This window comes from Platalea leucorodia, assembly GCF_965183815.1.
Source record: "Platalea leucorodia genome assembly, chromosome: 9".
Lineage (NCBI taxonomy): Eukaryota > Metazoa > Chordata > Aves > Pelecaniformes > Threskiornithidae > Platalea > Platalea leucorodia.
The window spans coordinates 15825380-15851437 of record NC_138831.1 but is presented as its reverse complement, the minus strand read 5'-3'; the positions used below and the strand labels follow the sequence as shown (position 1 = coordinate 15851437).

The following is a 26058-nucleotide window of genomic DNA, read 5'->3' as shown; positions in this document are numbered from 1 at the left end:
CTGGGGCCGGTCATTTCGGGTTGGCTTCGGCCTGGCGGCAGCAGCGAGCCCACGGGCGGGGACGCTCTGCCCCAGCCGTGCCTGGCGCCAGCCGGGGGCGCCGGTGAAAGAGCGAAGCTGCCGCCGGGGCTGCAGGCCGGCCGTGCCCGGGCTCGGCCTGGGGCCGGGCGGGGCGCGCCGCCGCCCCGCCAGGTGGCGCCCGCCCGGCCAGCAGGACTGGCGGAAGCAGTGCCCGCGTCCGCCCGGGGACAGCCTGGCGGAAGTGACGGCGGGCAGGTCCTGGCAGCCTCGTACGGGCCGCACGGTTCGGGGCGCGGGGAGGCATCGATCCGTTCTCTCGGGACGTCCCCGCCGGACGGATCCCACCCGGCGCCACCTCCCGGCGGCGGCCCCGGGCCCCGCGCTGCCCCGCGAGGGCCGGGTGCCCGCTCCGCGCAGGCGCGGCGGCGCGCGGACCTGTCAGGACCTCCCGCGCATCCCATAAGCCCCTGCGCGCGGCGCCGCCTTCCTCTCTCGGCGGGCGCTGCCGCGGAAGGCGCCATCGCGCAGCCGGTGAGTCCTCGTCCATCCGCCTCCATCCGCCCCCCGCGGGCCGCCCGCCCGCCGCGGCCGCCCCCCCCCCCTTCCCTCCGCCGCACGCTTTCCCCGGGGCGCGGGGAGCCGGCCTCCCGCGGGGCCGTGGCCTCTCGGGGCCGGGCGGGCCTCGGCGAGGCGGCGGCCGGGGGCTCTGCCCGCCGGGGCGGGCGAGGAGGAGCCGCGGCCGGGTAGCGGGGCCTCCTCCGAGGCCGCGGCGTGGGCGGCCCCCGGCGGGCCGCGCGCTCCCACCCGCGGAGCGGGGCCGGGCGTGGGCTGGGGAGCGCGGGGGCCTGACCCGCGCCCGTCCAGGCGCTCACCGCGGGGCGGGACCGGGCCCAGGGCAGGGACCGGGCCCAGGGCAGGGACCGGGCCCAGGGCAGGGACCGGGCCCAGGGCAGGGACCGGGCCCAGGGCAGGGCCCGCCGGAGCGCGGGCGGCCCCGAGCGCTTCGTTTCCAGCAAAGGTGAAGCGGAGAGTGTGAGCCGAAATGGCCGCTCTTGGTGTTAGTGCTGGGGGGCTGCGCCGTCTGGCGGGGGTGCTGACCAGGGAGGCAGCTGCAGCTGGATCTGCAGGAGGTTTGCGCTAGGTGAGTCTCAGTCACCTCTAATCTTTAAGAACAGAACTTGCACCGCCATCAGTCTGTCCGTCTGCGCTGTAGAAGCCTGTTTTTTTGGAGTTGGAAGGGCTCTTCAGTTGTTAGGGGAGGAGAATAATGGGTGGGGAACGCAACGCTTGTGAACGCGGCAGTGGAAGCCGTCTGAGCAACGCGTGACCTCCTAGGATCGCATCTGGAGAGCTCTCAGTGCTCTTCCAGCTTCGGAAACGGGAGGGAGAGACACCGCAGATGAATACCCATTCCCTCGCTAGCCTCCAGAGTGGCCAGCGAGCGGAAGATAGTCTGCTACACGTGCTGTGAGTGCAGTAACACATCGCCTTTGTGTCGGGTTTCCCTTCTCATACCGGTCCTGTTTATCTTAGGCACCATGCCTGCTCTCAGACCTCTCGTGAAACCTAAAATCGTCAAGAAGAGGACCAAGAAGTTCATCCGCCATCAGTCGGATCGCTATGTCAAGATCAAGGTAAGAAGTCACTGGAAATTCATTGCAAAGTGAATTCTGGGACAGTCGGACAGGGTTGCCGTTAGGGTTGGTGGTGAATTGAAGCACAAAGGGTCAGTGTTGGAACAGCAGGCCACGCTGTAACAGCCTGGCACGGTGGATCTTTTTGGAGATTGGTTTTGGCTGGAGCTGTTACCTTGAGGGAGGAGTTTTCAGACTGATCTCGTTTTGTAACTATTAAATATGTTCTGCGTTTCTTCAGCGCAACTGGCGTAAACCGAGAGGTATTGATAACAGAGTTCGCAGGCGGTTCAAGGGCCAGATTCTGATGCCCAACATTGGCTATGGCAGCAACAAGAAGACAAAGCACATGCTGCCCACGGGGTTCAGAAAGTTCCTGGTCCACAACGTCAAAGAGCTGGAAGTGCTCATGATGAGCAACAAGTAAGTCTGCAGGGCCTGCGCGCTCCCTGCCTTGTGTGGAGCCGTGGCCGGCAGCTCTGCTGCCCGCGCTGGGGCTGCGCGCTGCCCGTCCCCTAACAGTGCTGGGTCGGGAGACAAAAAGGCAGCGCAGTCGGGGGGAGATGACGGAAGTTGTTGCTTTTAAGAGCACGAAGGTCGTCTTGGTTTCCTTAGTGCCGCAGTGCCACTGGCAGGAGGGCGTCTCGCGGCTGGCAAACTCGTACCTTTGGCAAAAGTATGACATCATGGTGGTGGTCAACAGCACTGTACCTACAGCACTTTGATAAAATAGTGATCAGAACTGTGGCTTCGTATCTGTTCAGACACAGGCCTAAATCTACTTGTAGCACCTCTTTCAGAATAAAGTAGTAAGAGTAATAATTAACACCATTAAAAGCTACCTCTTACTGGCTCTTCGTTCGCAAGGAGGAGGGCGGAAGGGTTGAGCTGTTCTGGCGGGGAGCTCCTGCTTCAGGCCAGAACGGGTTGGGCTTGGAGTCGCGTGGTTCAGCTCTTGCGCAGTGATGCTTCTGTGCTCTGCCGCCGGCAGGACGCCTCTGCGGTGCTTTGCCTTGTCTGCTGTCAGCGCTGTCGGAGCCGAGCCTGACGCGCGGTCTGTTTCCAACAGGTCGTACTGCGCAGAGATTGCTCACAACGTGTCTTCCAAGAACCGGAAGGTAATCGTGGAGAGAGCCGCTCAGCTCGCCATCAAGATCACCAATCCCAACGCCAGACTGCGCAGTGAGGAGAATGAATAAACCAGCTTCTACATCCAAGATGTATTTAATAAAATGTAAAAACGAATCCTGGTGGGTGTTTTGAATGGCCAAAGGGAAAGACTTCGGCTTGGTGCCCATGTGCAGGTGGGGCAGCTGCCTGCTGCTGGGGTTCGGCAGCCCGCGGTGTGGCTGTGGTGCAACCGCTGCGTGAGCCCGGCTGTCCGAGGGCGGGCTCGCAGCAGCACGCTCGCTTGTGGTAGAGATTTGCAGTGTCACTGTGATAGCGAATGAATTCAGGAGTGCACGCAGCTTCACAAGTATATTTTTATTTTTTATACCACTCAAACAGAATGGATGTTCTTTCACACGGCACTATAAATTACTTTTCACATCAACCACTCTGTCAAAAAAGGAGAAATGAAAGCTTATTACAGCTCCATGGCTACAAGAAGTGTGTCATGGTGGCCTTGTCCTCTAATTTGCTGTTATGTCCTCTCTCTCTTAAGGCTTTTTTTCCCCTATGCAAAGCAGGATTTGAACACAACAGCCACTATAGAGTAAGTAAGTTTTCAAATGACAGAAGGGTCAGTGCGGGCTGCTTGCGCCTCTGGCTACTGACTTTCACCTCTCTTTCTTACTTTTTTGATGCTAAAATACTGAATACCAGCTTTCCTGCCAATGCCTGCTGCTGCTCAGTGACCAGAGTTCAGCGTAGATCAGTACCTTTGCGGCTGGTTGCTCAACACGAACGCCGAGCTGCTCGAAGGGGGAAAGGTAAGCCTGTGTTAAAGGCAAAGGAAAGCTTAGGGTAAGGTTTGTCACTGTAACGCAATCAAGTAATTATCTCTTGGAAGACGGCTGGTTGAGGTATTTTGCAGTCAAAACTGTAACAATGGAAGCGAAGCAATAATGTGTTCTCCAGTGTTTGGGCGATGCGAAACTGAACTACTGGTGCCCGTTTTGGGAATTGGGTGCCAGGTGGAAGGCTGGGGAGTCTGGGTAACGAGGTACCCCTGTGCAGCTCCTGCAGCTCGGCTAATGCAAGTCTCCTCTTTTTGAAACAGGGCCTATGGTTACAATGCTCATCGCTAATTAAAGATGTGACTTCTAGTTTTTAGCCATGTTACTTAGTGAAACAATATAAATACATTCTTCAGGCAATTTGGGGTAGAAAGTGCATGTGCAGTGGCTAAAAAAAAAAAAAACAAAACATTTTAAACTATTTTTCTTTGTACTGCAGTAAGGAAATATTTCAGGCAGTAGTTTCCATTTTTCATGGAACCAAGCTCAATTTCGATTGCTTTGTACGCCCCTTAAAAACTTGCTGAAAAATTAGTATACTCTTCTTCCAGCCCCTCCCCTGCATAAGGATGCATTTCCCGTCCCTCACCTATCTCGTTAAATTCAGCGAGGTGTCCGATGCAAGCACAGCTGGAACCAGCCATTTTCTCCTGTTGGTGCCCAGTGACTTGGAAGTGGCTGTTGCAGTAGAGACCAGCTCGATGACGTTCTTCCTTGCCCCATCTGTGGCGTCTCTGTTCGGCTGATGCATTGCGAGGGCAGGAAGGTGGTGGAGTAAACAGGCAGATCTTGCTTAGCTCATGTCCATCGACTCTGAGGCAGGCAGGGAAGCAGAATCTTTCTGAATGCTTTCAAAAAGTGACGCCATTTCAGGATTGGATCTGATCTGAGAGGAAAACTCAGCCATCACTGGACTTTTCTCTACTTCAGGGATGGTCAGGAGAGCAGCTACTGCTCTCATGGCGGATCGCTTCAGTTCATCCTGCTTCTCAAACTCCTGTTTCACAGAACCAGCTTTCACCTACAAATCCAAAGCACCGTTTTTACTTGGCGTTTAGAAAAGACAGTAGAGGCACAAAGAATCGGACACACCAGCAGGGACAGAGACAAGCAGATTATTTCCTAACCCGAGGAGTGTGGGGAGCGGGCTGCTCAGAAGCAGTAATGGAGAAGGCTACCAGCACAGGTGGCTTTGTGACAGAACCCACCCCCAGTGCGTCACACTCTGCCCAGTCTTACCTTTGTGGAGCAAGTTGCCCGCAGTGGCTCAATCAGTCGCTCGAGCCGTTGCAGCACGGGATTTGGACAGAGTGTGGACAGCCGAGCCAACATTATGAAAGTCAGCATCTAGACAAAAGAGGAAAGACAAAACAGGCGTTGCTTCACTGCACCCTCCGATCCCCCGGGCTTAGAGCGTGGATCCTCTCTGCTGAAGCCCGTGCGTGTGGTTCTCCCTGTGGTGTCGTGCCATACCCACACAGTGCTGAGTTTCTTTGCACTTGTGCAAGGGGTTTTAGGAAGAGCTGTGGTCGTATTAGAAATGCACCCGCTGGCAGCCAACGTACAAGAGTTTCCCAGCTGGGCTCTGGTCCCAGGTGCGTGGGGTGCCCTGCTCTCGGGTGTCGGTAAAGGTCTGACAGCCTTTGAGAGAAATGGCGACGTTCAGCACAGGGATCGTGCCACTGCTGTACACATGTCTAAGTGGAGGTAAAGCAAATGATAGTATGAAAAGGATGTACTGCTTCCTATTAAACTATGAGGCCATCAACAATGAAAATGCTAAATTTTTTTTAATATAATGTCATTGGCCACACTGAGCAAGTGACAATCATAAGTTTAAAGGCAGAAGGAACTTATTTTAGACTTTAGTAAATTCCCTATAAAACCAGCTACACCAGGGTTGCGTTTTCAAGGCCACCACAGTCAAACTAGAGCAGACAATGTCAGATGAAAGGCTGCAGCAGCTGCAGAGAAGAGTAAACGGCATGGCAGGGGCACTCTGTGCTGTGGTGACACACCAGCTCAATTCAAGCCCAGGCCCCCAGAGAATGAATAACATCAGTGCCGTCACCACCCTCCAGCAGTTAAGGCACAGCATCTACCCGAATGTCATAGTGATCCTTCAGTCCATCCTCCACGTGGTTCAGGTACTCATAGATATCCAGTCGGTCAAGGCAGCTTTCCAGCAGTGTATACATGCACTCAAAAGCAGCTTTCCTCACGTCAAGGCCATCATCCACTGTGTGCTTGAATGGCCCCATTTCTACCTTAAACAAGAAAAAAAATACAGCTGTCACCTAACAGCAGACAGGGCGACAGCTTCATCTCAGCTTCACACGCACTGAGTCGCTGCCGTATTGCACCCAAGCCGAACTACTGACATACCTCCCGGATGAGTTCCCTTCTGACCTTCGTTTCGTTATACAGGCTGGGGAGAACTGCATTGAGTAAATCTCGGATTAAAGAAGGTTTGTTGTGAGCAGCAGAATTAAACATGGCTAAAGCCACACGTCGAACATTCAGGTCTGGATCCTGAAGAGTTTTTAAGAAGTCACCTGTGGGTTAAGAACACACCCGTCAGTCCTGCTGCAGTGTTTTAAAAGTATTTTAAAACTGTATCACAATGTATTTCAAGGAGCCTGGTTATAAAAGCACCTATAGTAAAATAACTCTGGGGGTGCAGTCTAACAGAGACATTAGAGGTGCTTTCCCTGCCTTCATTTGGGATACAGTAAATGGAAGAAACATGACTTTCCTGCATTTCGGCATAAAAACAAACCACCTGATTCTGGCTACCTCATCTTACAGTCAAATCAGAAGCTTTGGTATTCAAGGGAGTTGGTTTTGTTTTTTTCTTGCTCAGATCTCATCTGCTCAGACTTCTCTGAAAGAGAAGGCCCAGTTTTACACAACAGTTCCGAGATGTAGGCTCCCTAGACATAAGACCCTTTTAATGTAGGTTGTATTTTACAAGATCCTTGTTGTGAGATGCCTGAATTGTAAGTTCAAACGCAGAGGGAACTTATGCTCCCTAAAAAACTGTCGCCAATAGAACATGGCCAAGAGCGAGGTATCAGAGCGTTTAACAAGGACTCACGTGGCAGTGTTGCTCTGTAATCCCAAAAGCCGAGAAACATGGATAAAAACTGGATTAGATGAGGTTCACATAGGTGTGAAAAATCCCCAAGCTGCTAACGATGCCTAATGCATCGCATGTTCCCAGCTCACACTGCTATTTGTACTAGCCTACCTATGCAGCCTTTCAGGAGAGCATCGATAGGCTGAGGCTGGTCTGCAATTGTAAATTTGATTGCAGTTACCACCGTGCTCCGGGCATGTGGAGAGCCTGCGATGAAGACAGGAAGAAAAACCAGTGGAAGATCAAGAGTCAAAAGCATTGCTGTAATTTTGAAGTGCATATTCTGCTTTTGGTCACAGTACACATGCATTGAAGAGGTAAGAGAACAGAGGATTTGTCTTAACAATCTCCTTGTTTAAATCCTGCCCCAGTACAACCTTCATGTGCACTCCCTGTTCCTAACACCCTCCTGCACCCTGTGCAACCCAGTGCTCCTCCTTGCAGAGATCCCTCTTGTTTCCTTCTCGCCTTGCAGACTGGCTTTGCTCCCTGTTGAACCCACCAGCAGTTTACAAGAGGAGTTTCCAGCAAAACAAGGCATTTCCCCACTCTCACCATTGCCCTTCCCATTACCTGACGACAGCTGTTTTTTCAGACGGGGCAGCAGCTCGGAGGGATTCACCAAAGTCAGCTTCCCCAAGCATTCAGCCACCACGTTGCGCGTCCCTTCCTCTGTGCACTCACAGTGCTTGAAAAGCAGAGCCCAAATATCCTCCACGTAAGGTTTGATGCCATCGGCCGGGGAGGAGCTGATGACTTCTTTTAGAGAGTGCAGCAGGAGGTACTGTCGCTTGGGCTGGCTTCCGATCTCTTTCAGCATGAAGGGAAGATACTCCTTAAGATTCCCAACGCTGATGTTCCCCAACGCATAGGAAGCAGCAGATTTCACCTCTTCGCTGGGGGAAGTGAATGCTTCCAGGATGACGGTTTTGAGCTCTCTCTGAGCACTGAGGTTCATGGTGCGCCCCATCTCTGCCAGTGAAAGGAAAGCTAGCACTTTGACAGCAGAGCTGGACTTGGGGTTTTTTACATCCTGGATAAACTGGTTCACTGTCGCAGGGGCTTCCTTTGGGCAGGCTGAGGAAAGGGCTGCCACGCACTTTGCAACAGAGTAATACGCCTGTTTGTGTAACGTCACTGATGCCCCGGCTGAACCTGAGGAGTAAATAGGTGCAGTCAGCTGCTTCATCAGCTCCGAGTAACCCATGGTGGCCGTCTTCGTCAGAACCAGCGCCTGGAAGAAGTCTATGATAGCGTTCAGTGCCCCTCCTTGGAGCAAAGGCGAGTGGACAAGTTGAAAGATTTCAGCAAGAACTGAACCGCTGATCTTAGAGATGCAGGATGGATAAACCTTAGCTAACGTAGTAAGGAACATGATAGCCACCTGGGAAACATGCATGTCATTCTCAGTAATTAAAGCGGGGAGCTCCGTTAGGACAGACTCTATCATGGCAGGCTTGAGGCTGTCGCTGTAGTTCTTCACCAGGATGTCCAGAGCAGTCAGAGTGCTCAGTTTCAAGGCACGTTGATTCTTTCTCAAGAAGGAAGCTAGAATGGGGAAACCTTCCCCTAGAATGGGTCTCAAATCTATTTTAAGTGGAGAACTAGCAATTAAAGTTAATGCTTTGACTGTTGTCAATCTGGTGATTTCATTTTTGAGCCTCTCCAGAAATATCTTCAAGGTTGGCTGGAGATCAGTGCTTAAGTGGTCTCCCAGACTGTAAATTATTTGTCCCATGCAGGAGATGGCACGCTCTTTCACCTCCTGGTCGATGTCAGCTGCCTTCAGTCGCTTCAGAGTACCAGGGAAAAGGTCCTTCACATAGGGCTTGGCATCAAAAGTGCAAGATTTGTCCAAAGGCCTGATAACTTTCACAAGTTGCTGAGTAACCAGCAGAGCTTCTGAAGTGATCTTATAAAAGGGGTCTCCAATACAGGTCACAACAGGAGGTAGCAGGCTTTTGATATGAGGATGAAATACCTCTGGCCGGTGGTTGCAAAGAAGAACATGAAGGAAAGACAGTGTATCAATCCTCATGTTGGAGGAGCTGGATTTATCAGCCAAGGAGAAAACAATACCTATGCAGAAGAGACAAGAATGACTGCTGTCTTATTTCATCAAGTGGTTTTTACCAACCCAACTCCCCCCCTCAAAAAATGGACACAACCAGAATCTGTTTTCTTTCTTTCCTCTCCCCACCCAAAAGATACATGCCATTAAAGAGAGCTACTCTCCTTGACGTCTTTCTGCTTTCCAGGAAGTACCAATTCAGACATAACTGTTCTTTGTAGCAGTACTGGATGGCTGGCTACGAAAACTTTTTAAAAAGTTAATTCGAAAAGTCATCCTGGGCTGAGACGAGAAGGGATGGTTAGTCAAGTGCAAATAAGTATGACAAAATGGCGTGAAATTAAGACTAGGAAAGCCTAGTCTCAACATCAGGCACTCCAGGCAGCAGGAATGAAGTTTTTCCTTCATACTTCTGTGGCAAGTCTTTAAAGAACAAAAAAGAAAAGAAGCAGGGGCTCTTATGTTTATCTAGTTTTACAACTTCTGTTATTGTTGTTTGGAACATAACTGTGGGCCACTGAAGATGGACTGCCTTCGCAGAAAGGAGGTAATTCCAAGTCCAATTTCTGCGGCACATATTTATGTTTCCCAGAAGACTTAATGAGAAACATTTACAACAATACTGCATGCCACCCCTGAAGTCATACCTGACTCTTGGTTTGAATGTTTTTTCTGAATCTATTAATTCATAAGAGGGAGGTGCATGGATCAGGACAATCACAGGAGACATTTATATTTACTATAGAGTCACACCAAAAGCAAAGGCAGGACCTTGGTATTATGAGCCTTTCAGCAGTGTGGGATGCTTCATGAACCTATAGGCAGGAAAGCTCAGAGAAAAATGTGGCTGTTCAAATAAAATAAACACTCAATACAAATAATTTTTAAAAAGATATTACATTTTGTAAAAGAAAACGGCTCTCGTGTCTCAGCAGGCTAACAGCATAATTCCAGCTAGTTTCAAAGGAGGCTGGAACAGGCCCTCCTAAAAGCATCTCTTCAGGGGACTGCAGAAATGAACTTGATATTCTTGTCCTGGCTTTCAGTGGTAGACAGAAGCCAGGACTGATCTGGGAGCTGCTTAGCACATCAACATGGAGCAGAAGTTGATGTGTATGTCCTGACGCTGAGCAGAGATAATATACAGGAATAAAACTGGAACACGCAGGCAAGGAGCATACATGTTAGGAATGGATTGAGCCAACCCTGCTCCTTCACCCCCGGACCACGGACAAGTTTACCAGGGACTAGTGCAGGGATGTGATCTGCCAGGCAACCGGGAAGAACATTGGCCAGTTCTGTCAGGAGGCTGAAACAACCCTGTCTTGATTTAATGCTCTTTTCTTTGAGCTGCTTGTGCAAGGCCTTGACGATGTTGGGGACCTGCAGTTTGGAAAAGAAAACCGGAAGGAAACACATCAGTCATCCCAGCTTCCAGGGCACAGAGCTATGCTACCAAAGCAGCTTGCTCAGCTGAGCCAGAGGCCCTAACAGTACAGCAAGAGAACGAACAGGGAGACAGCAAGAAACAGTGCACTTGTTCACCAGAGGAGAATGGACTTGGGAGAGATTACAAGACAGTGCATGTGAAGAAAAAATACATGAACAGAAGAGCTGGAGGGGACTTAATTCTTCTTTTCTGTATTCTACAAACAGAAGTTGCTGAAGTTGGTGTTATCCCCTAACACAAAAGCTTAAAGAAACACAACAAAATGATCAGACCAGGACACACGGCTAAAAGAGCTTAGAGTTTTATGATTCCTTCCTGGTCTGCTGTTTAAGGATCTAGTCCTATCACTATATTTAAACTTGGACACCCTGCCAGTGTTTCAGTGGGATCAAAAAACAAATCACAGGGCTGAGGTACAAGTTATTTAAATAAATATTTTGTAAGATGTAAGATGATTAATCAGTGATGTAATTACATTTTGGCAGGGATTTTAACACTCTTGCTTCAAGGACTCACCAGTCAGTAGTAGCATCGGCCAGAAAGAGCTGCTTTCACGGTCATGCTACTCTATAACAACATGGTTATTTCCAATGTTTCTTTTGTTTTCTTCTAAAATGGCATGTGTGGACCACAGCGTTAGCAAGGATCCTGGGCTAGGCAGAGCCCTGATCAGCATGTCTGGCTAAATTATTCTGACTGTAATTACTCCAGCATACTTCTGAATTAAAGCAGTGCATCAGCAAAATTGCTTCCACTACTGTTTGTATGATCAGCGGTGATGTGCAGACTGTGTGCACAACCACAGCAAGCTACCCTGGAAGCCACTGGCTGTTTTCCCATAATGAACCAAGTCGCATGCTCTCACACGCCTACTGACCAGATCCAAACCTTACTGAGCTTCCAGTGCCTTACTCTGGTACGCTTCTACCACGATGTATTCAATGAGTTTCCTGAACAGCAGCTGGAGTAACTGTCAGGCAACAGTATGACACCTCACCAAAAGGCTAACTTGTCTCATACACAGTCTGCAAACACGTGCCAGAGTCTAGCAGAGGGGGGCAATACAGGTTATACCTCAGCGCTCCTGCACTGGCTCAGCGCTCTCTCCCTGGGAATGGCGGGAGACAAACAGTAAATGGTCAGCCCTCAGGATTTGGTCCCCTCTGGCTGCGTGCCCAAGGGCTCCTTCAGCTTGCAATGTTCTCAAGCTTAACTACTAGGCATATTCATCGGTGGCATGGTGTGTACTTCTCTTCATTGCTTTCTGATTTAATCCAGCCCACCATCTCCTCACGCACCTGGTTCTGAAGCATTGTCAGGGGAACGTCATCTTTGCCAGAGCCATCTGAAGCATGCAGCCAGCTCTGGATGGGCAGCGTTTGCTTCAGCAAGGAGATATAAGCACTGAAGATGTCAGCTTTGACATTCTCCTCCCTCTCTTTGAATCTGCTTATCAAGACCGGGGAAAGAGTTTTGTAGAAGTCCTGAAGGAGATCGTGCCTGCTGCTGACAATGGCCTCCAGGCACTTTGCTGCAGACCTGCGGACTTTCCAGCTGATGTCATCATCGTCGCTGTACTCATCATCGCTTTCTGGAAAGAAGACAAGGGAAAACAAGGTGCACCATTATGAGAAAACCGGAGCTAGAGGATCACTTGATCCTCAGAGCTTCCCTCTCCAGCTGACCAGACAAACAGATGCCAGTAATTCACACACATTGGGGAACATGAAGTTGTCCAGAATAGCCTGTCCCTACAGACGTCATTACCAGCCAACATGACCCAGGGCTGCCCTGTGTCAGATTATTCTGTTCCAAGTAACAGCTGATGGAGAATAAACCATAATGTTTAAACCCTTACTGTCCGCTTCAGCTCAGGCATCAAGGCTTTTGTTTTGAAGGGAAAATGAGGTTCTCGGGTTTTAAAGCCAGAAATACATAAATATTTGTCTTAGCAATTCCTGAATGGCACAAAACAGTTCAACAATTTACTATGTTATTGACAGCACATTTAACATATTCTCCAGGAAGCCGGCCATGATCTTACCCCAATTAGTATGAAAGTAAACAAAAATGCCTTTCTTTCAGGGAACTTGTTCTAACTTTTGCTCTTAGCTGCCACACTATATGAAACTGTAAATAGAGACATTATGAAATGTTGTCTATAGCTAACAGGCATTAAAGGTACCCCTCCTATCTGACCAAGGCTTAACATTCACTTCAAAGTAAACATGACTCAGAAAATAAGTGAAAGGTCTCTTTTGAAGACAGTATCAGATTGCTTTCACTGATGACTAAGACGTTTCTAGTGGTGGACCAAGATGTTTTTACTGGTGGCACTTTTAAGTGTTCAGGATTGTAGCTTTGCTTTCTTCTGCTACAAAGTAGTAAAAAATAGCTACCTTATAATAAAAATATAATTGTGTGGCTGCTGTGTTTGTAGGCTGAGTTAAGTTGCCCTGAAACTGTTAAATCAAAATTGCAGGCTTTCATTTAAAATAGCAGTTAAGCATATACCTCTTCTTGCAAAAAAAAGCAACAAGCCTCACAAAGAGGGGCACAAGTACAGGCTCTGCAGCCCCTAAGTGACTGCAAAGACAAGCTTGGGCTGGCTGTTGTGCTCAGGAACAGTGTGTCTATGTGGAAAACACCCTATTAGATGGAAATGTAAGAGGAAGCAACACAGAAACCAAGAAAAAACTGGAGCCTGACAAAGCAGCATGGTTCTGACACACCCTGGCAGGAGAGCTGGCTGCGACAGCCTGGAAGTACTGCTTGCTTGCCTGACCTCCCCTATGACCAGGGAAAACAGGAGTTTGTCCGGTCTTGTAAATAAGTGAGACCACATCAAAGATTTCTGATTCCTTTTCTAACCAGAGTAAGCTACAAATGCTGGCTAGCTGCCTCGTTAAAAAAGGTAACACTGCTTAACATCCCAGTAGATGCAGTAAGAGGCTAACTGTTTAACTGCAATTTCTAGATCTGCCTGTAATATCTTTCTTTTCAAGAAATCCCCTTTTGTCAGGACCCCAGTAAGGAGCCCTCGCTCTCACACAAGCCTAAGCCTACTAGAGCTAAACTATGAGGACAGACAGGAACTGGTGTTACAGCTGCATTCAAATGCTTGGTGTCCCCACCTGAGGTTTGGACAAGCCAGAGAACAGGCAAGAGCGGCAGCGTTCACACCTTCCCTTGAAGTACAAGCCATGCATATCATGTCAACTGCTCGGAGCAGGGGTCTGAGATCTGCCTGGCAGGCTGCAAGCAGCACCGGCACCCCTGGGAGCACAAGGGAGCATTTCCAACAATCAGGATGGCAGAGTGGCTGCTCCTCAGGATTTGCAGGCGTTAAGCCTGGCTGCTTGCTGGATGTGCTCTCAGAAACTCCTGCAGTCAGCAGGCACAGGGAAAACAGTAAGCTAAGCTAGTTCAGAGTTCAAGTTTCGGTGTTTTCACTGTCACCTAAGGCAGGCAGAGATCTGAGGACTCTGTCTGAAAAGAGTAAAACTAACAAACTCAGAATTACTGCTGGAACTTTGCACATACAGCTATATTACCATTGGTAAATTAAAATAACCCATTTAGAAGAACTGACTGTCTTGAAACAGATCTGAAAATTAACATCACAGAGGGTGAGAAAGCAGGAAGGGGAGAAATGTTAACCCAGTGTTCTGCTGAGCACAGTCATCCTCACAAGCAGGCACCTTGCTCTTCATCCTCCCCATTTTCAGTTTCCATCATCTCCTCCTCTTCCTCCTCCTCATTATCATAGTTGTAGTTTGGGTCAAAGGTGATGTACTTCAAACATAACCCCATCACATTAGGGATGTGAGGGTCAATTTCCTTTGGGCACCTATCACGACAAATAAAAATACTAAGAGTTAATAAATTAAAGACTAAGCAATTTTAAATATCCAATAACATAATTCAACTCAAAAGGATCCCAAAATGCTTCACAGACTATATGAACATTTTGTTAACATGAGTTAAACCAGAGCTGCTCCTTCCTGCTGTGCACAAAGCAAGATCACATTCCCCTGGAGAGGATGCAATGACTTCTGTAAGGAAAAAAAAAAAAAACACCTGCCTTCACCACCTGGTTGAACCCTCCCTTCACGGGAGAAAACCTCAGCAGCTCTGCAGGACTCCTTTTCCAAGACAAGCTGTAAACGTTTGACCAAACAACAGGAGAGCTGCAGCTCAGCAGCTCTTCTGCCTGAGCCCCCTTCCTGCCTCCCACTCCCTCCACACACCAGGAGTGAGGCAATTCCCTCTTGTTGAGGAATCCTCCAAGGACAAGGAAAACTCCCACTCCTGCAAAACCAATACAGAAATACACTCTCACATGTTGAGGTAAAATAGCTCATAACTCAAGCCCATCTCTGCATGTAAAGAAGGGATTGCATTTGTCAACTGTCTGTCCCAACAGGAATGTATATAGGAAGGCACTCAACCCTGGATGCTGAATGTACAGATATTTACAGTAGGAGGACACTGATGCACAGGACGGTGCACAGTTGTTCCTCAAGGACACGCACCTTCTCACAAAAGACTCAAAGGCCTGAAAGCAGTACTCTCTCAGCTCGTCATCTTCCACATTACAGTACTGAACAATCAGAGGAATTATCTTCTCCAGATGTTCTCCTGGGAAAGACAAAGTAAGCAGCAGTGAAAAATCATTCCAGCTTTCACTCATCTGAGCAGCTAACAGTTCAGCCATCTGCCACTTCCTTCGTGTGCCTGGCAGAGCATTCCTCCCCTGGACCTCATGGTCCAGCCTTCCAGGGATTTTAAGCAGACGACCCCTGCTCCCTGTCTTCAGCCCCTTGCTGGCATTTCTGTCATGGAAAGAGCTGTGATTAGAAATCTTCTAGGACCTAATCTCAGTTCTGGCAGATCTTTTAGACAAGTAATACAATATGCTGCCCTCCATTTCTCCTCTCATTTAAAATGGGGTGAATCCACTGACCTAATTCACAGAGGTGTTAATTCAGAGCAGGGAAGCACTGCAAGACCTTGAGATGAAATCACTATACAGAAGGGCAGCCAGAGAGTTACTCTGGTGTCTCCTCCTTTCCAAGTGGAGATCAGAGCGCCAGGTCAGGACCACAGAGGGAGTCACAAAGCGCAAGCCACTAATACATTAGGAACAGAGTGAGCACACTTTCTTTTACCACTAAAAGGAGCTGCTCTAAAATGCATGCACGTTTCCCAGCGCTGTCTCAAGCTACTTGTCTTACCTATGCGGTGTCCAGCCTGCCTACTGATGCCAGCGACACACTGAATGTATGTCCTGGTAGTAGAAGTAGACTCATTCCTCTTCAGCTCGGCGAGCAGATGCTCTGTGAGCTCTGAGAAGATGTTTCCGCTGCAGGTCAAGACAAGATGACCCAAGGCAATGATGGCCCTTTTACGTACTGCCAGCCTGGGGCTTGTCAGCTGGGGAAGGAGGCAGTTCAGAATGGAGGAATGGAAAGAGTAGAGTGTTCCCCCTAGTCTGCAATCAACAGCACAAGACAGAAGTTGAAAGTCAAAGCCTCAGAGAAAAAGCCCTCTTGCCAGCAAAAAATGTAAAAGTCCTTCAGCAAGACTTAATGCATGTTGTGGGGAGAGAGAGGAAAAGGGTGGGTTTGGCATTTTGGTCTGTATAACACAGGGAGAGGTTATTTGTCTCCATCATGGAGGAGTTTGATTTTGACAGTGTCCTTCCGGATGACCTGGGTGTTTGTCAATAATTTCCTGCATGCAGTTGACATATGACACTGTCACTCTGACTTATGTAACAAGAGAAAGAGGCAGCCAGAAAAAAAAAAATGCATGTGTGATCAGATCACAGGGCTAAAATAAACTTCCCTGCTTTGCCCTCTCCCTCCCTACATTTGTTTGAACTGAGCCTCTGTGGGATCCATCACCAATGTTACTGCTATTCCCAAGCACAGAAGGGCTCAGCATGTCGTCTCTCATCTCTGCTGGAGAATCTGCTCTGCTGAGACATTACCCAGTGGCAGCCAACCCAAATCCTTTATTTTTAAGTCCTCGTAGTAGGATTAGGGAAACACAGAAATCAAAAGCAAACACATGCATGCAGCCCCCTGCCGTACACAGCTGCCAGAAGGAAATCCTTTGGTACCTGCTCAGCATATCTGACAGGATGTCAAGAGCCTCCAGCTGCACAGATATATCCTCCTGCTTGCCAATGGCTCCTGTCAGCTGGGCTGTGATCTTTTTGCACACATTTGCTGTCATAGTGGAGCCTGCAAGAGAGAGATTTTTCCCCACTGTCAGTTAAAAGGAAGTCTTTTTACTGCTAAGAACCGTTTAATCCCTCCTACATTAGAAAAAAAAGAAATCACCACTGGGAGACCTAACCAGAATAGCAGTCAACCAGCTTTTGTTTGAGATGGTGGATACACACTGCAAACAGCGAGGTGTCTGCCTCTGCGGTATGATGCATTAACTATTTGGAAGAAGCTTCTCTTCTTGGAGAGTGTCTTTTATCCTAAAACGGCCTGGCTGTCTCACAGGCAGCTCCCAGGCCCATGCAATGCAGGGAGCAGAGGTGGGTGGGAAGGTTCTGGCATGTTTTTTTCCCTGTTTTTAACTTGAAAATGTTCAGTTTCAACACATTGAGGTTTTCTCCATAGGAAGAGCAGTCTTGACAGAAACTGTTTCTCAGCTCCATGATGAAATTTAAGGGTAGAACTAGATAAATATGTCGCAAGATAATATGTAACCCAGCTTCAAGAACCTGTTGAGATTACAACCACAGTCTAGAATCACAATCTCCTACAGTCTAGATCAATGTCTAGATACGAGTTTAGTCTTCGTGCTGGGGTGTGCCTGTCCCAACACTGATTTTTGTTGTGGTTTTTTTTCCCAGCTGGTTCAGTGCAAGGCATAAGCAGCTTCAGATTCCACAAAACTTTCAAAGGGAGGAAGAATTGCTTCCCACACCATTTTGAACAGCCTCCGTGACGCAACAGAGACAAAGCAGAAGGGGAACATCCTTGGAGCATCACTAACTGCTGTACAACACTGAGAGGGGAGCCTGCCTCAGGCACACGCTGTTTCTTGGACTATTATTTCAAATCTTCACTTTGCTCGAGACAACACCACAGCAACAGCAACCATGCGGAGTGGGGCTTAGGGTGAAGACAGCACAGGGGAGGATGTTCAACCTCTCCATTTTGCAGCAAACCCACGATGCTTTTGCTGCCTTCTACCCACACAGTGTCAATCCCAGCCCTTAAGGAGATGACTTATCTGTTGATACCCTAAAACAGTTTCAGTTCATGTGATGTATGTTAAATAAAGAATCCTGAAAGGATGGCTCACAAGAGCTTAACATTTTGCAGAAATTGAGAGAGGAGTTCAGCAAGTATTTGCATACTAATTCTAGTTCTCCTCCCAACCTAACATCCAGCAGCCTGGCAGCACTGCCATGGCCACCCACCATGAAGGAACAACAGATACATGAGATGGCTGCAGAGGAAACTTATATCTCTGGGAGCCTCAGGTATCTCCTGAATAGCTGCTGCATTTTTGGGATACGTAGTTCCAAATGCAGGAGAAGCAACCGGGGTAGCTGTGGCAGTCGGAAGACTCGGTCCAGCCAGGCTGTGGACAGGAGGTGGTGCAGTGCTGGCACTGCTGAGATCGCAGAGGGTAGTGGCATTGCTGATGTGGAGATCAACGGCCCTGCAAGACTGCCCGAACAGCAATATCTTGACGGACACTGAATGCTTTAGGGATTGCTGTAAACAAAAATGGATTTCTCCAAGAACTCAGATGCAGTTTCAGCTTAAGTATCCTCAGGGTGACCAGCTCAAGTTTTCATTTCATCCCATCTTTAATCACATCAGTGTCTCAACTTCTACTATCCTCCTTCTTTTCGTTACTTGTCCTCTAGCAGGCGAATAAGGAATCTGTAACTTTTAGGCCTTGAACTGCACGTTTTCCTCTGTTTCCCAAAGGCTGTGACTCCCTATTGCCTCAGTCTGACAAACAGGGACAGACGTTTTACCTGTAGAAGCTGGTGGCAGCTCAGAGATGACTGTTTTCAGTCCAATGCTGGAGATATCCCGCAGCTGTTCCTTGTCAGATAACATGTTTGTACACAGCGTATCCACGATGGTTTCCACCTGGTACTCCTTCACCTTGCCAACCAGCGGGCCCAGACTGTGGGAGGAGACGCCAGTCAGAATGAAGAGGAAGAGGGATGCTTTCCACCACCAAAAGGGGTGCTCGGGCTCACTCCTCCTTAAAGGCAGCTCAGCCCCAAGTGCAAATATTACCAAAACATCAGTATCAAGTACCGATATCCTGCAGTACATCGTGTTCCTAGGTTTACATACCCTGCATTGTTGCCTCAGTTAACTTTATATCAGACTTCAGGGAATTTTAGATCAGATTTGTAGGAGGACATTTCACATCATCTACTGCAAACATGAGGCCAGTAGTTATCTTACTGGAAGGGGCAGCTCAGAAATTATGACACAATGAATTTGAACCAAAGCAACCACGTTACACAGAGTAATGGTAAAATCCACAGTCAGGTTTTGGAAAAAAAACAAAAAGAAACCAACCATCAAAATCTGACTTTCAGGAGGAAATGCCAAATGGGTTTTCCCAAACAATTAGCTACCTATTGCCCTCTGCCGTGTGTGTGAAAACATCTACCTGAGTCAAGGCTCAGAATTACAACAGAGGGAAGACCACTCCTTTTCCCCTGCGCTTTGTTTAAATTATTATTATTATCAGAAAAACTTTCTGTTAATAACCTACGTTTTCTGCTGGTAAGTTTGTATTCAAAATTGTGCATAGAGCGTTTGTCAGTATTTGTTTGCAAGTACTTATTTTTGCATCTTTACAAGGTAACTAGCTAAAATGTAAAGTATTAACTGTATTTCAGCAAGTCACGTACGGCTTTCCTTCCCTAACCAGCTGTACTTAACTCTTTGAATTAAGCTAAAGAATTCAAAATGCATTTGTTTTCCATGAATATTCTGTATCCCTTACTAAGAAATTGCTGTTTCACAGATAGCAAATCTGGTTGCTAGAATATACATGAGAAGCAAACGCAGATGAGTGGAAACATCATACTGCATAGAAAATTCCATCTTCTTGTTTTAACGAGCATCCGCAGAGAACACTTTGAGCCCAATTTCAATCCTAACAACACATCACTCTTCTACAGGTTGAGTGAGCTTGCCCATGGCCCCATGACCCACCAGTGGCAGAGATCCATGCCCAAGCCCCCACGGTTACGCCACCCTTCCTCTCCCACTGATTGATCTGCCCAGATGAAGAACTGGGGCCCTATCTTGCAGATTAACACCACTAGGCAATTCTTCATGCCCAAATCTAGAAATGACTTTTGAGGGATTTGGGCCTCAACAGAGATTTCTGACAGATGCTATAGGTATTTTTCTATTTCCCATGAGTCAATACCACCTTGCAGAGAAGAAGCTACTTGCTGTAGCAGTGACGTGGCTGCGCTCCAATTTCTGTGCTAGGTACAAAATGTTAGTCACTGCTTCCTTGTTCCATTTCTTGTGAGGACTAGTGAAAACTGAATGATTTGAACTGAATAATATAGATCTTTTCCTTTGGGTTCAAAAAACATATGAGAATTGAACAGCTCCCTGTGATTCATGCGCAGCACAACCATTTTTCTAAACAGGGTTCTAGAATTTTAAAAGTACCATCATGCTGCTGTTCCAGAGCAAAAATATATTTAAATAACCAGTTCCTGAAGGTTTCACATTTCTTTTTTCCCCTCTTTTCCCCTTCACATAACCAAGTGAAAATAGAAAACAGTGTGAAGGAAAGGACTAATCTGCCTCTTTGGAGTTTTGTTTTTTTGTCTTTTCACATGTTGTACAGAAAAGAGGGACTAGAGGTTTTGGCTCTGCGTGCTGCATAACGCTAGGGCATAGCCACTGACCCCTGGGGACTGTCATCAATGCTACATGTCTATAGGGCTCAAAAGGAAAGGCTACCAGTTGCCTATAGAGTACAAAAAGAGACAGACAGACATGTAGGGCTTTCAACATACCCTTCTTTCACTGAAGCTTACACACAGGAGAGGTTCTGCTCCCAACAGTCAGTGGTAAAAGTCCCTGACTTCAGTGGGAGCTGAACAGGACTGTCAAAACATTGGCCTTGATGATTTACATTTTCTTAAGAGCTTGTATGAGAAGACATGGTGCTAGCATTCTACAACGTTTATTGCTGGACACAGTTTATAAAATCCTTGTACAAAAATGCATCTCCTGTCTTCTTTTTCTCTCTTCCTTTTGGCATAGCTCCAGTAATGCAAACTGTATGGAACACCTATGCACAGGTAGTTGTCTCCCTGCTGGCACACCACAATTACCCTGACAGCATGCTTAATAAACACTATACGCGCAGTGCTTCCCAGAGAACACAAAGCAAACTCACACGCAGCCTGTTCTGTATAAAACTATTCCTAAATTCAACAATTGGGACAATAATAGCTTGTTTAGAGTCTGAGTAGCTACTCTGAAGGACAAGAATTAGAAAAGAAATACTAAATAATAAGACTTTGTGCAAGTCCAAGTAGCATTCAATCTTACACCTCAACATGCAGAAAAGAACCGATGGTTATCCCTATTTTACAGGCAGGGACACTGAGGCACAGAGAAGCTAAGGAACTCATTTAAATTGAAAAAAAAAAAATCGCAGAACCAGAAACAGGGCAAGTTTTTATATGGATTTCAAATTTGTGAGTTTTTTTGGGTGTGAAGTGTGATTTCAGCATTCCTCTGAAGAAATAAGATCATAGTTTTAGATGATAAAATCAACTGCAAGACCTCTCTAGTTCCTAAGTTACACCTGAATCCTGATGTGGGCTGCACAGATCCACACTTGGGCCTAATCCAACTGCCAGTGTCCTTCAAACCATCACATTTCTCCTTCTTAGAGATCCTCACCACCTGGCTGGGAATAACTGACTGGACATTAACTGTTTTAAGTACCTCCTTAAGTATAAAAAGGCAATATTACCGGTTCCATTTTGAGGCCTTCTCATTATCACATTCTGGATGAATTAGTGACTGTAATGAGTATGGACTTATTGCTAATGCAACCATAGATAAACAGACAAAGAAATTTGTACTCTGTTCAGTGCCCAACCATTTTGCTTTAAAAAATAGAATAAACAAACCCAAAGCAGGCAAAGACAGGAACGGGGCCAGAAAAAGTCAGGACAGTGGGAATCAGAAAGGGCCAAAGGTCACAGGAAAAGTACAGGGATAGAAGCAATATACGGTTAAAAAGAAGGGAATATGGATAAGATCCACAGTAGGAAAAAAATACAGGAACCCAAAGTTGTCTTTAAATGGCCCACCTTTCTGGAGCCCTGTGCGTGAACTGACCCATTCAATTTCATTTCTAGAATGAACATTCCCATTTAGATATGCTGAGGGAAAGAGACAGGAAAGAACATGTCAGCAGTAGGATCACTTCATCAGATGATTCAGTAATAAAGGAACCTTCTGCCTTTTTCATTTGGATTAAAACAAAAATTGAAACGGTCAAAGGCAAAGCAACAGCACAGGCTACACTTGGGAGTCAAAGCAGGGAAAAAAAAACAAGTGCATTATAAGCTTTAATGAAAACGCCCTTGAAGAGCAGGATTCGAACCTGAAATTCAAATGCCATTTTTGAAGGGCTATACACATTTAGTACCATCTCTATCACAGACAGGACCACTGGGAAGTTCAGCACTGGATTTCAAAGCCCAAGAAAGCAGAGGAACTTGATGACCAAAATTTTAAACTGGGCTTCCCTCTGAAGAAATAAAATCTTAGGCATGCTACTTTTAATATGGTAAGATTCATAATACAAACACTGAACTACTTCCAAAATCACCTACTGCTTCCACAAAGATATCTGTATGCTCACCCTTTCTGAATATCAACAGAGAAAGAGACTGCTGTGCCCAGCATAAGAGGGAAAGCCCCTACAAAGGGAGGTTTGAGTAAGGTGCCAATGCTGCAGGGCCAGGCTCCACTCTAATGCACTCTCTGCAGTCCCTGACAGCCTTATTATTGCCAAGGAACATGGTAACTACTGCCGAGGCTCTTACCACTTGACAGCGAGGTTCTGTACTTCCCCATTTTTGTCTTCCAGCAATTTCAAAAGCATTTTCACAACTTTTTTCTCACTGTCTTCATCTAGTTTTATCGAATCTTTCTGCAGTTCCATCATCAGGTCATTGGTGGCCATAAACCTGAAAGAACATATAGCAAAAGTGGATTGGCTGATATACAGACACAAATGCATGTCCTTCGCATCACTTTGGACAAGGAAACTTGACAATTAGTGCTTGTATGAAAACACACTTTCAAAGAGTAACTTACAACCCTTTACACTGTCCTGAAAAATAAGGTACAAAGAATAATTGCTGTCTTACAAGTGGAAAACTCAGGTAGAGGTAGCTGGTGAAAAGGTTTTAGCTAAGGAATCTGTGAAAATGAGAAATATACCTTCTCTCTTCTCCTTAAAATACATAACAGGGTTGGGGTAGACTAAAACTCTAAAACTGGCACCCAGCTTGTGTATTTTTTCTCAGTGACTAAATCAAGATCATTAACTATGCTAGAAAAAGAATCATAAGTGGTTTTTTTTCACCAAATGCCAGGCCTAGGAAAACCAGTCTAGGGTCTAAAAAGGCACCTGGCTGTGTTCTTTCTGGCTTATTTAGCACTGATAGTATGATCCCACACATGGAGAAGGGGATCAAGCTATCAAGCTGAAAAATGAAAAATAAAGTCATGACTCCATGCAAACTATACCTTAGAAGTTCCCTAGGCTGAATTGATTGCTATTGTTCCGCCCAACCAGAGTTTGTTTATATCCTTCTGCTCCTGGCGGCCTTTACTAATCCAAACAGTTGTGTCATCCACACACTCATCCTCTTTCTTTGCTTAACTCCCTCTCAAAATTTGGGTTTTTTTTTTCTGTTCCAGAGAAAAGATACTAAACATCTTGCTACACTGAGGCATTGCTGGTGATGGATGCAATGCTGTCAATGGCATGCAAGGCTTTTTTTGTCACTTGGGTACAAAACAAATCACAGATGCTGCACTTGTGCCACGGCTTCCATTGCTGAAAAGACCTCTACAAAAGCTATTTTTTTCCCAGGGTATGTGCAACCTTGACCACTCCAGTTCCTACTTCTGATTCTCTGCTGTCCCCTTATTAAGAAGCACTTGTCTGCTCTTCAGTCCTTATCCACTGTCCAATTAATTATACTTACAATTGCTTAACAATGTAAGATAATATTTGGCATGAAGGAACATTTCCAATTGTACTTTTTTTCTCCCGTGAGCAAAACCAAGCAAGTATTTATCATTCCAGCTTAGAAGGAAAAACAAACTCCCAGCTGACTGTTAGTCAATACAATTTTCTAATAGGGACAATATCAAAATGGATATTGAGAAGTTCTGGAAAGTATCTATTTTCCTGGGAGCAGGAAATGTAAAAGGTGCTAGTTTAGAAGTCTGAGGTTCTGAGAAATATATGTGTGGTTATCGTATATTAGTTCCTTTCTAATGTTAGCCCCAGCACAGGGATGGACATCTAAAGGGAACCACAGAGAAACTCTTCCCTCTCGTTTACCAAATGACACCTCCACTTTAAATTAGGCTCTGATGTAATTCATTCAGCATGTAAGAGCCCTCATGTACCAGGGCAACATTTGTGTCTTCAATCTGCAAGCCTGCTCTTGAGTAGCAAGTAGGTACATCTGGAACGAGGGACTGCTGTGCTGTTAGATATCCAGCCTGAAATCCAAACTGAGAAAAACAGAGGGACTCTGACCTATAATGTTAACAATATGCAATCTATTTTTGATTCTGCAAGAGCTATTAAGCTGCACTTGCAGTTCAATGTCTGCGTAGAACAAACATGACCAATTATGGCCACAGGCTGAACAGAGTCTTCCGCGGCAAGACATCCAGCTTTTGTCTTGCTACCTGCTGCCATCCTGCCCACAGAACCTCGGAAGCTGGCACACAGATCCATTTATGAGAGGGAAGCACGTGAAACCTGGTCCTATAACTGGCCATGCAACTGAAGACAGATGACAGGCTCACGTTTGACCATGTGCTGGGAGGAAATGGCCCTGGAGTATCTCCATAACATGGCACATGCCCTATGTTGGGCACATCTTGTTTGGAGTATTAACCGTAAATTCTTTGAACAAACTGTTTGTGCAACTACTCCATCACTGACTTCTTTAAAAAGTACCTATTTTAACATCAGAAAAACATCAGCAGCCTCTGCAAAATCAACCTACTTTTAGGATATTGCTAACCCCTCTCTTCTAAAAGACCTTAAAAGATCAAGTCTGGCACAAACATTACCTTCCAGATTGATACTGAGAGAACAATACGCTCACGGGTGAAATCTTTCATACTTTTTAGTTTTAACAATTTTTTATAGAGCACCTTAAATATCAAGCCACTGGTCCGAAGCCTAAAATGATGCCAATTTTTTCTGCTGACATAAACAAAGAGAATAAAAGAATCTTAGTCCCGTTAGGGAGGCATATTTTCCCATTGCATAGAAATAGTTCTTAAAGCAATCTGAGCACAGCCAATATCTGCAGCGTCCATCACCCAGGTTACACGGCTGCTCAGACTGGTGTGTCTCAGCCCTTTTAATGCACTGACGATCTAACCTTCTAGCGGAAAAGCAAACTAAGAAGCGTTTCAGCATTTTTGCTACCATGTTCTTCATTTGCAAAACAAATAAGAATTCGAAGGCTAGCTGTTAAGACTTTTATCCCCCCTTCCACTCTGCTTGCGCCTTCACTTCCATTATGCAGTAATCTAGGCAAGGGAGGGGAACGTTGCTGGTGTCTCTACATCCCCCCCCTCAGCCAGAAGAACACGGCTGGCTTGAAATACTGTAAATAAAACTGATTAATTCCTCGGATACGGAAACATCCTGCGCACCTGCAGCTGGATTTCACCCGCCGGCAGGGTCGGGGGCACCGTGCCTGCTCCTGAGGCAGAGGCTCCCCCAGTGCAAGGGGGATCCCGTGGGAGGGACGGGAGCCCCGCAGCGGGGAGGGACCCCCCCGCAGTGGGAAGCCCCCCGCCCGTGCACCCCCCCCCCAGGGCCCCGAGGCGCCGTCCCCGGGTGGCTGCCGCCCGCATGGCCCGGCCCGGGCCGCGCCGGGCCCCGCACCTGAAGTCCTTGTCCGTGGAGGTCATCTTCTCCAGCAGGCTGGAGATGTGGTAGGAGACGCTGGCCATCGCGGCGGCGCCGGGGCTGCGCGGGAAGATGGCGGCGGGCGCAGGGGCCGGGGTCGCGCCGCCGCTGCTGCTGCCGCCGCCCGCCCGCCCGCTCCCCTCAGGGCCGCCGCCGGCCGGGCGCCCCCCCGAGGCGGCGGGCCGGGACCGAGGGCGGCGGCCTCGGGGGGCCTCGCCGGCCGGGAGCGGGGCGGGGCGGCCCCTGCCGGCGGGGCCCGCGGCAGCCCGGAGCCCTGCGGGCCGCGGCGGTGCCAGGCTGCCTCTCCGTGCTCGGCCGGCGCTGCCGCGGGCTGCCCCGCTGCGCAGGGCTCGGCGAGGGCTGCGCACCGGCGGGCGGGGCGGGGCGGGGCAGCCCCCGCGCTGCGCCCTGGCCCCGCGGGGAGATGCCGGGTCCCCCGCGCTGCGGGGGCAGCTTAGGGGTCACACGCGGAGAAGGGTCGGGACGGCCACAAGCGCTGGGCCGGGCGGAGCGGGCGCCCCGGGCCGCCGGGAGCCCCG

At 47.8% G+C, this 26058-nt stretch overlaps 2 protein-coding genes across 10 annotated transcripts; one reads left to right on the top strand and one right to left on the bottom strand.

Annotated features, from left to right (window-relative positions):
* The first annotated feature begins 398 nt into the window (after window positions 1-398).
* On the top strand, window positions 399-4025 carry RPL32 (ribosomal protein L32). Of its 2 annotated transcripts, none has more exons than XM_082322707.1 (4): window positions 399-552; window positions 1555-1655; window positions 1897-2078; window positions 2725-4025. In XM_082322707.1, the coding sequence occupies exons 2-4, from the start codon at window positions 1560-1562 to the stop codon at window positions 2852-2854; spliced, it is 408 nt and encodes a 135-aa protein (XP_082178833.1). In that variant the 5' UTR covers window positions 399-552; window positions 1555-1559; the 3' UTR covers window positions 2855-4025. The 2 variants fall into 2 exon arrangements, with proteins under 2 accessions (XP_082178833.1, XP_082178834.1); XM_082322708.1 differs by lacking the exon at window positions 399-552 and adding an exon at window positions 1029-1162.
* LOC309595572 (cullin-associated NEDD8-dissociated protein 1-like) lies at window positions 3126-25634 on the bottom strand. 8 transcript variants are annotated; one of them, XR_014229297.1, is made up of 16 exons: window positions 25496-25634; window positions 22386-22529; window positions 18297-18451; window positions 16404-16527; window positions 15514-15770; window positions 14812-14917; window positions 13978-14126; window positions 11575-11867; window positions 10008-10209; window positions 7329-8834; window positions 6867-6962; window positions 6002-6171; window positions 5719-5883; window positions 4856-4963; window positions 4206-4637; window positions 3126-4004 (listed from the first exon to the last, which is right to left on the bottom strand). XR_014229297.1 is itself a non-coding variant. In XM_082322701.1 (15 exons), the coding sequence occupies exons 1-15, from the start codon at window positions 25561-25563 to the stop codon at window positions 4410-4412; spliced, it is 3771 nt and encodes a 1256-aa protein (XP_082178827.1). In that variant the 5' UTR covers window positions 25564-25634; the 3' UTR covers window positions 3126-4409. The 8 variants fall into 8 exon arrangements, 6 of the variants coding, with proteins under 6 accessions (XP_082178827.1, XP_082178828.1, XP_082178829.1 ...); XR_014229298.1 differs by having other exon boundaries at window positions 3126-3595; XM_082322701.1 differs by having other exon boundaries at window positions 3126-4637.
* Window positions 25635-26058: the final 424 nt, after the last annotated feature.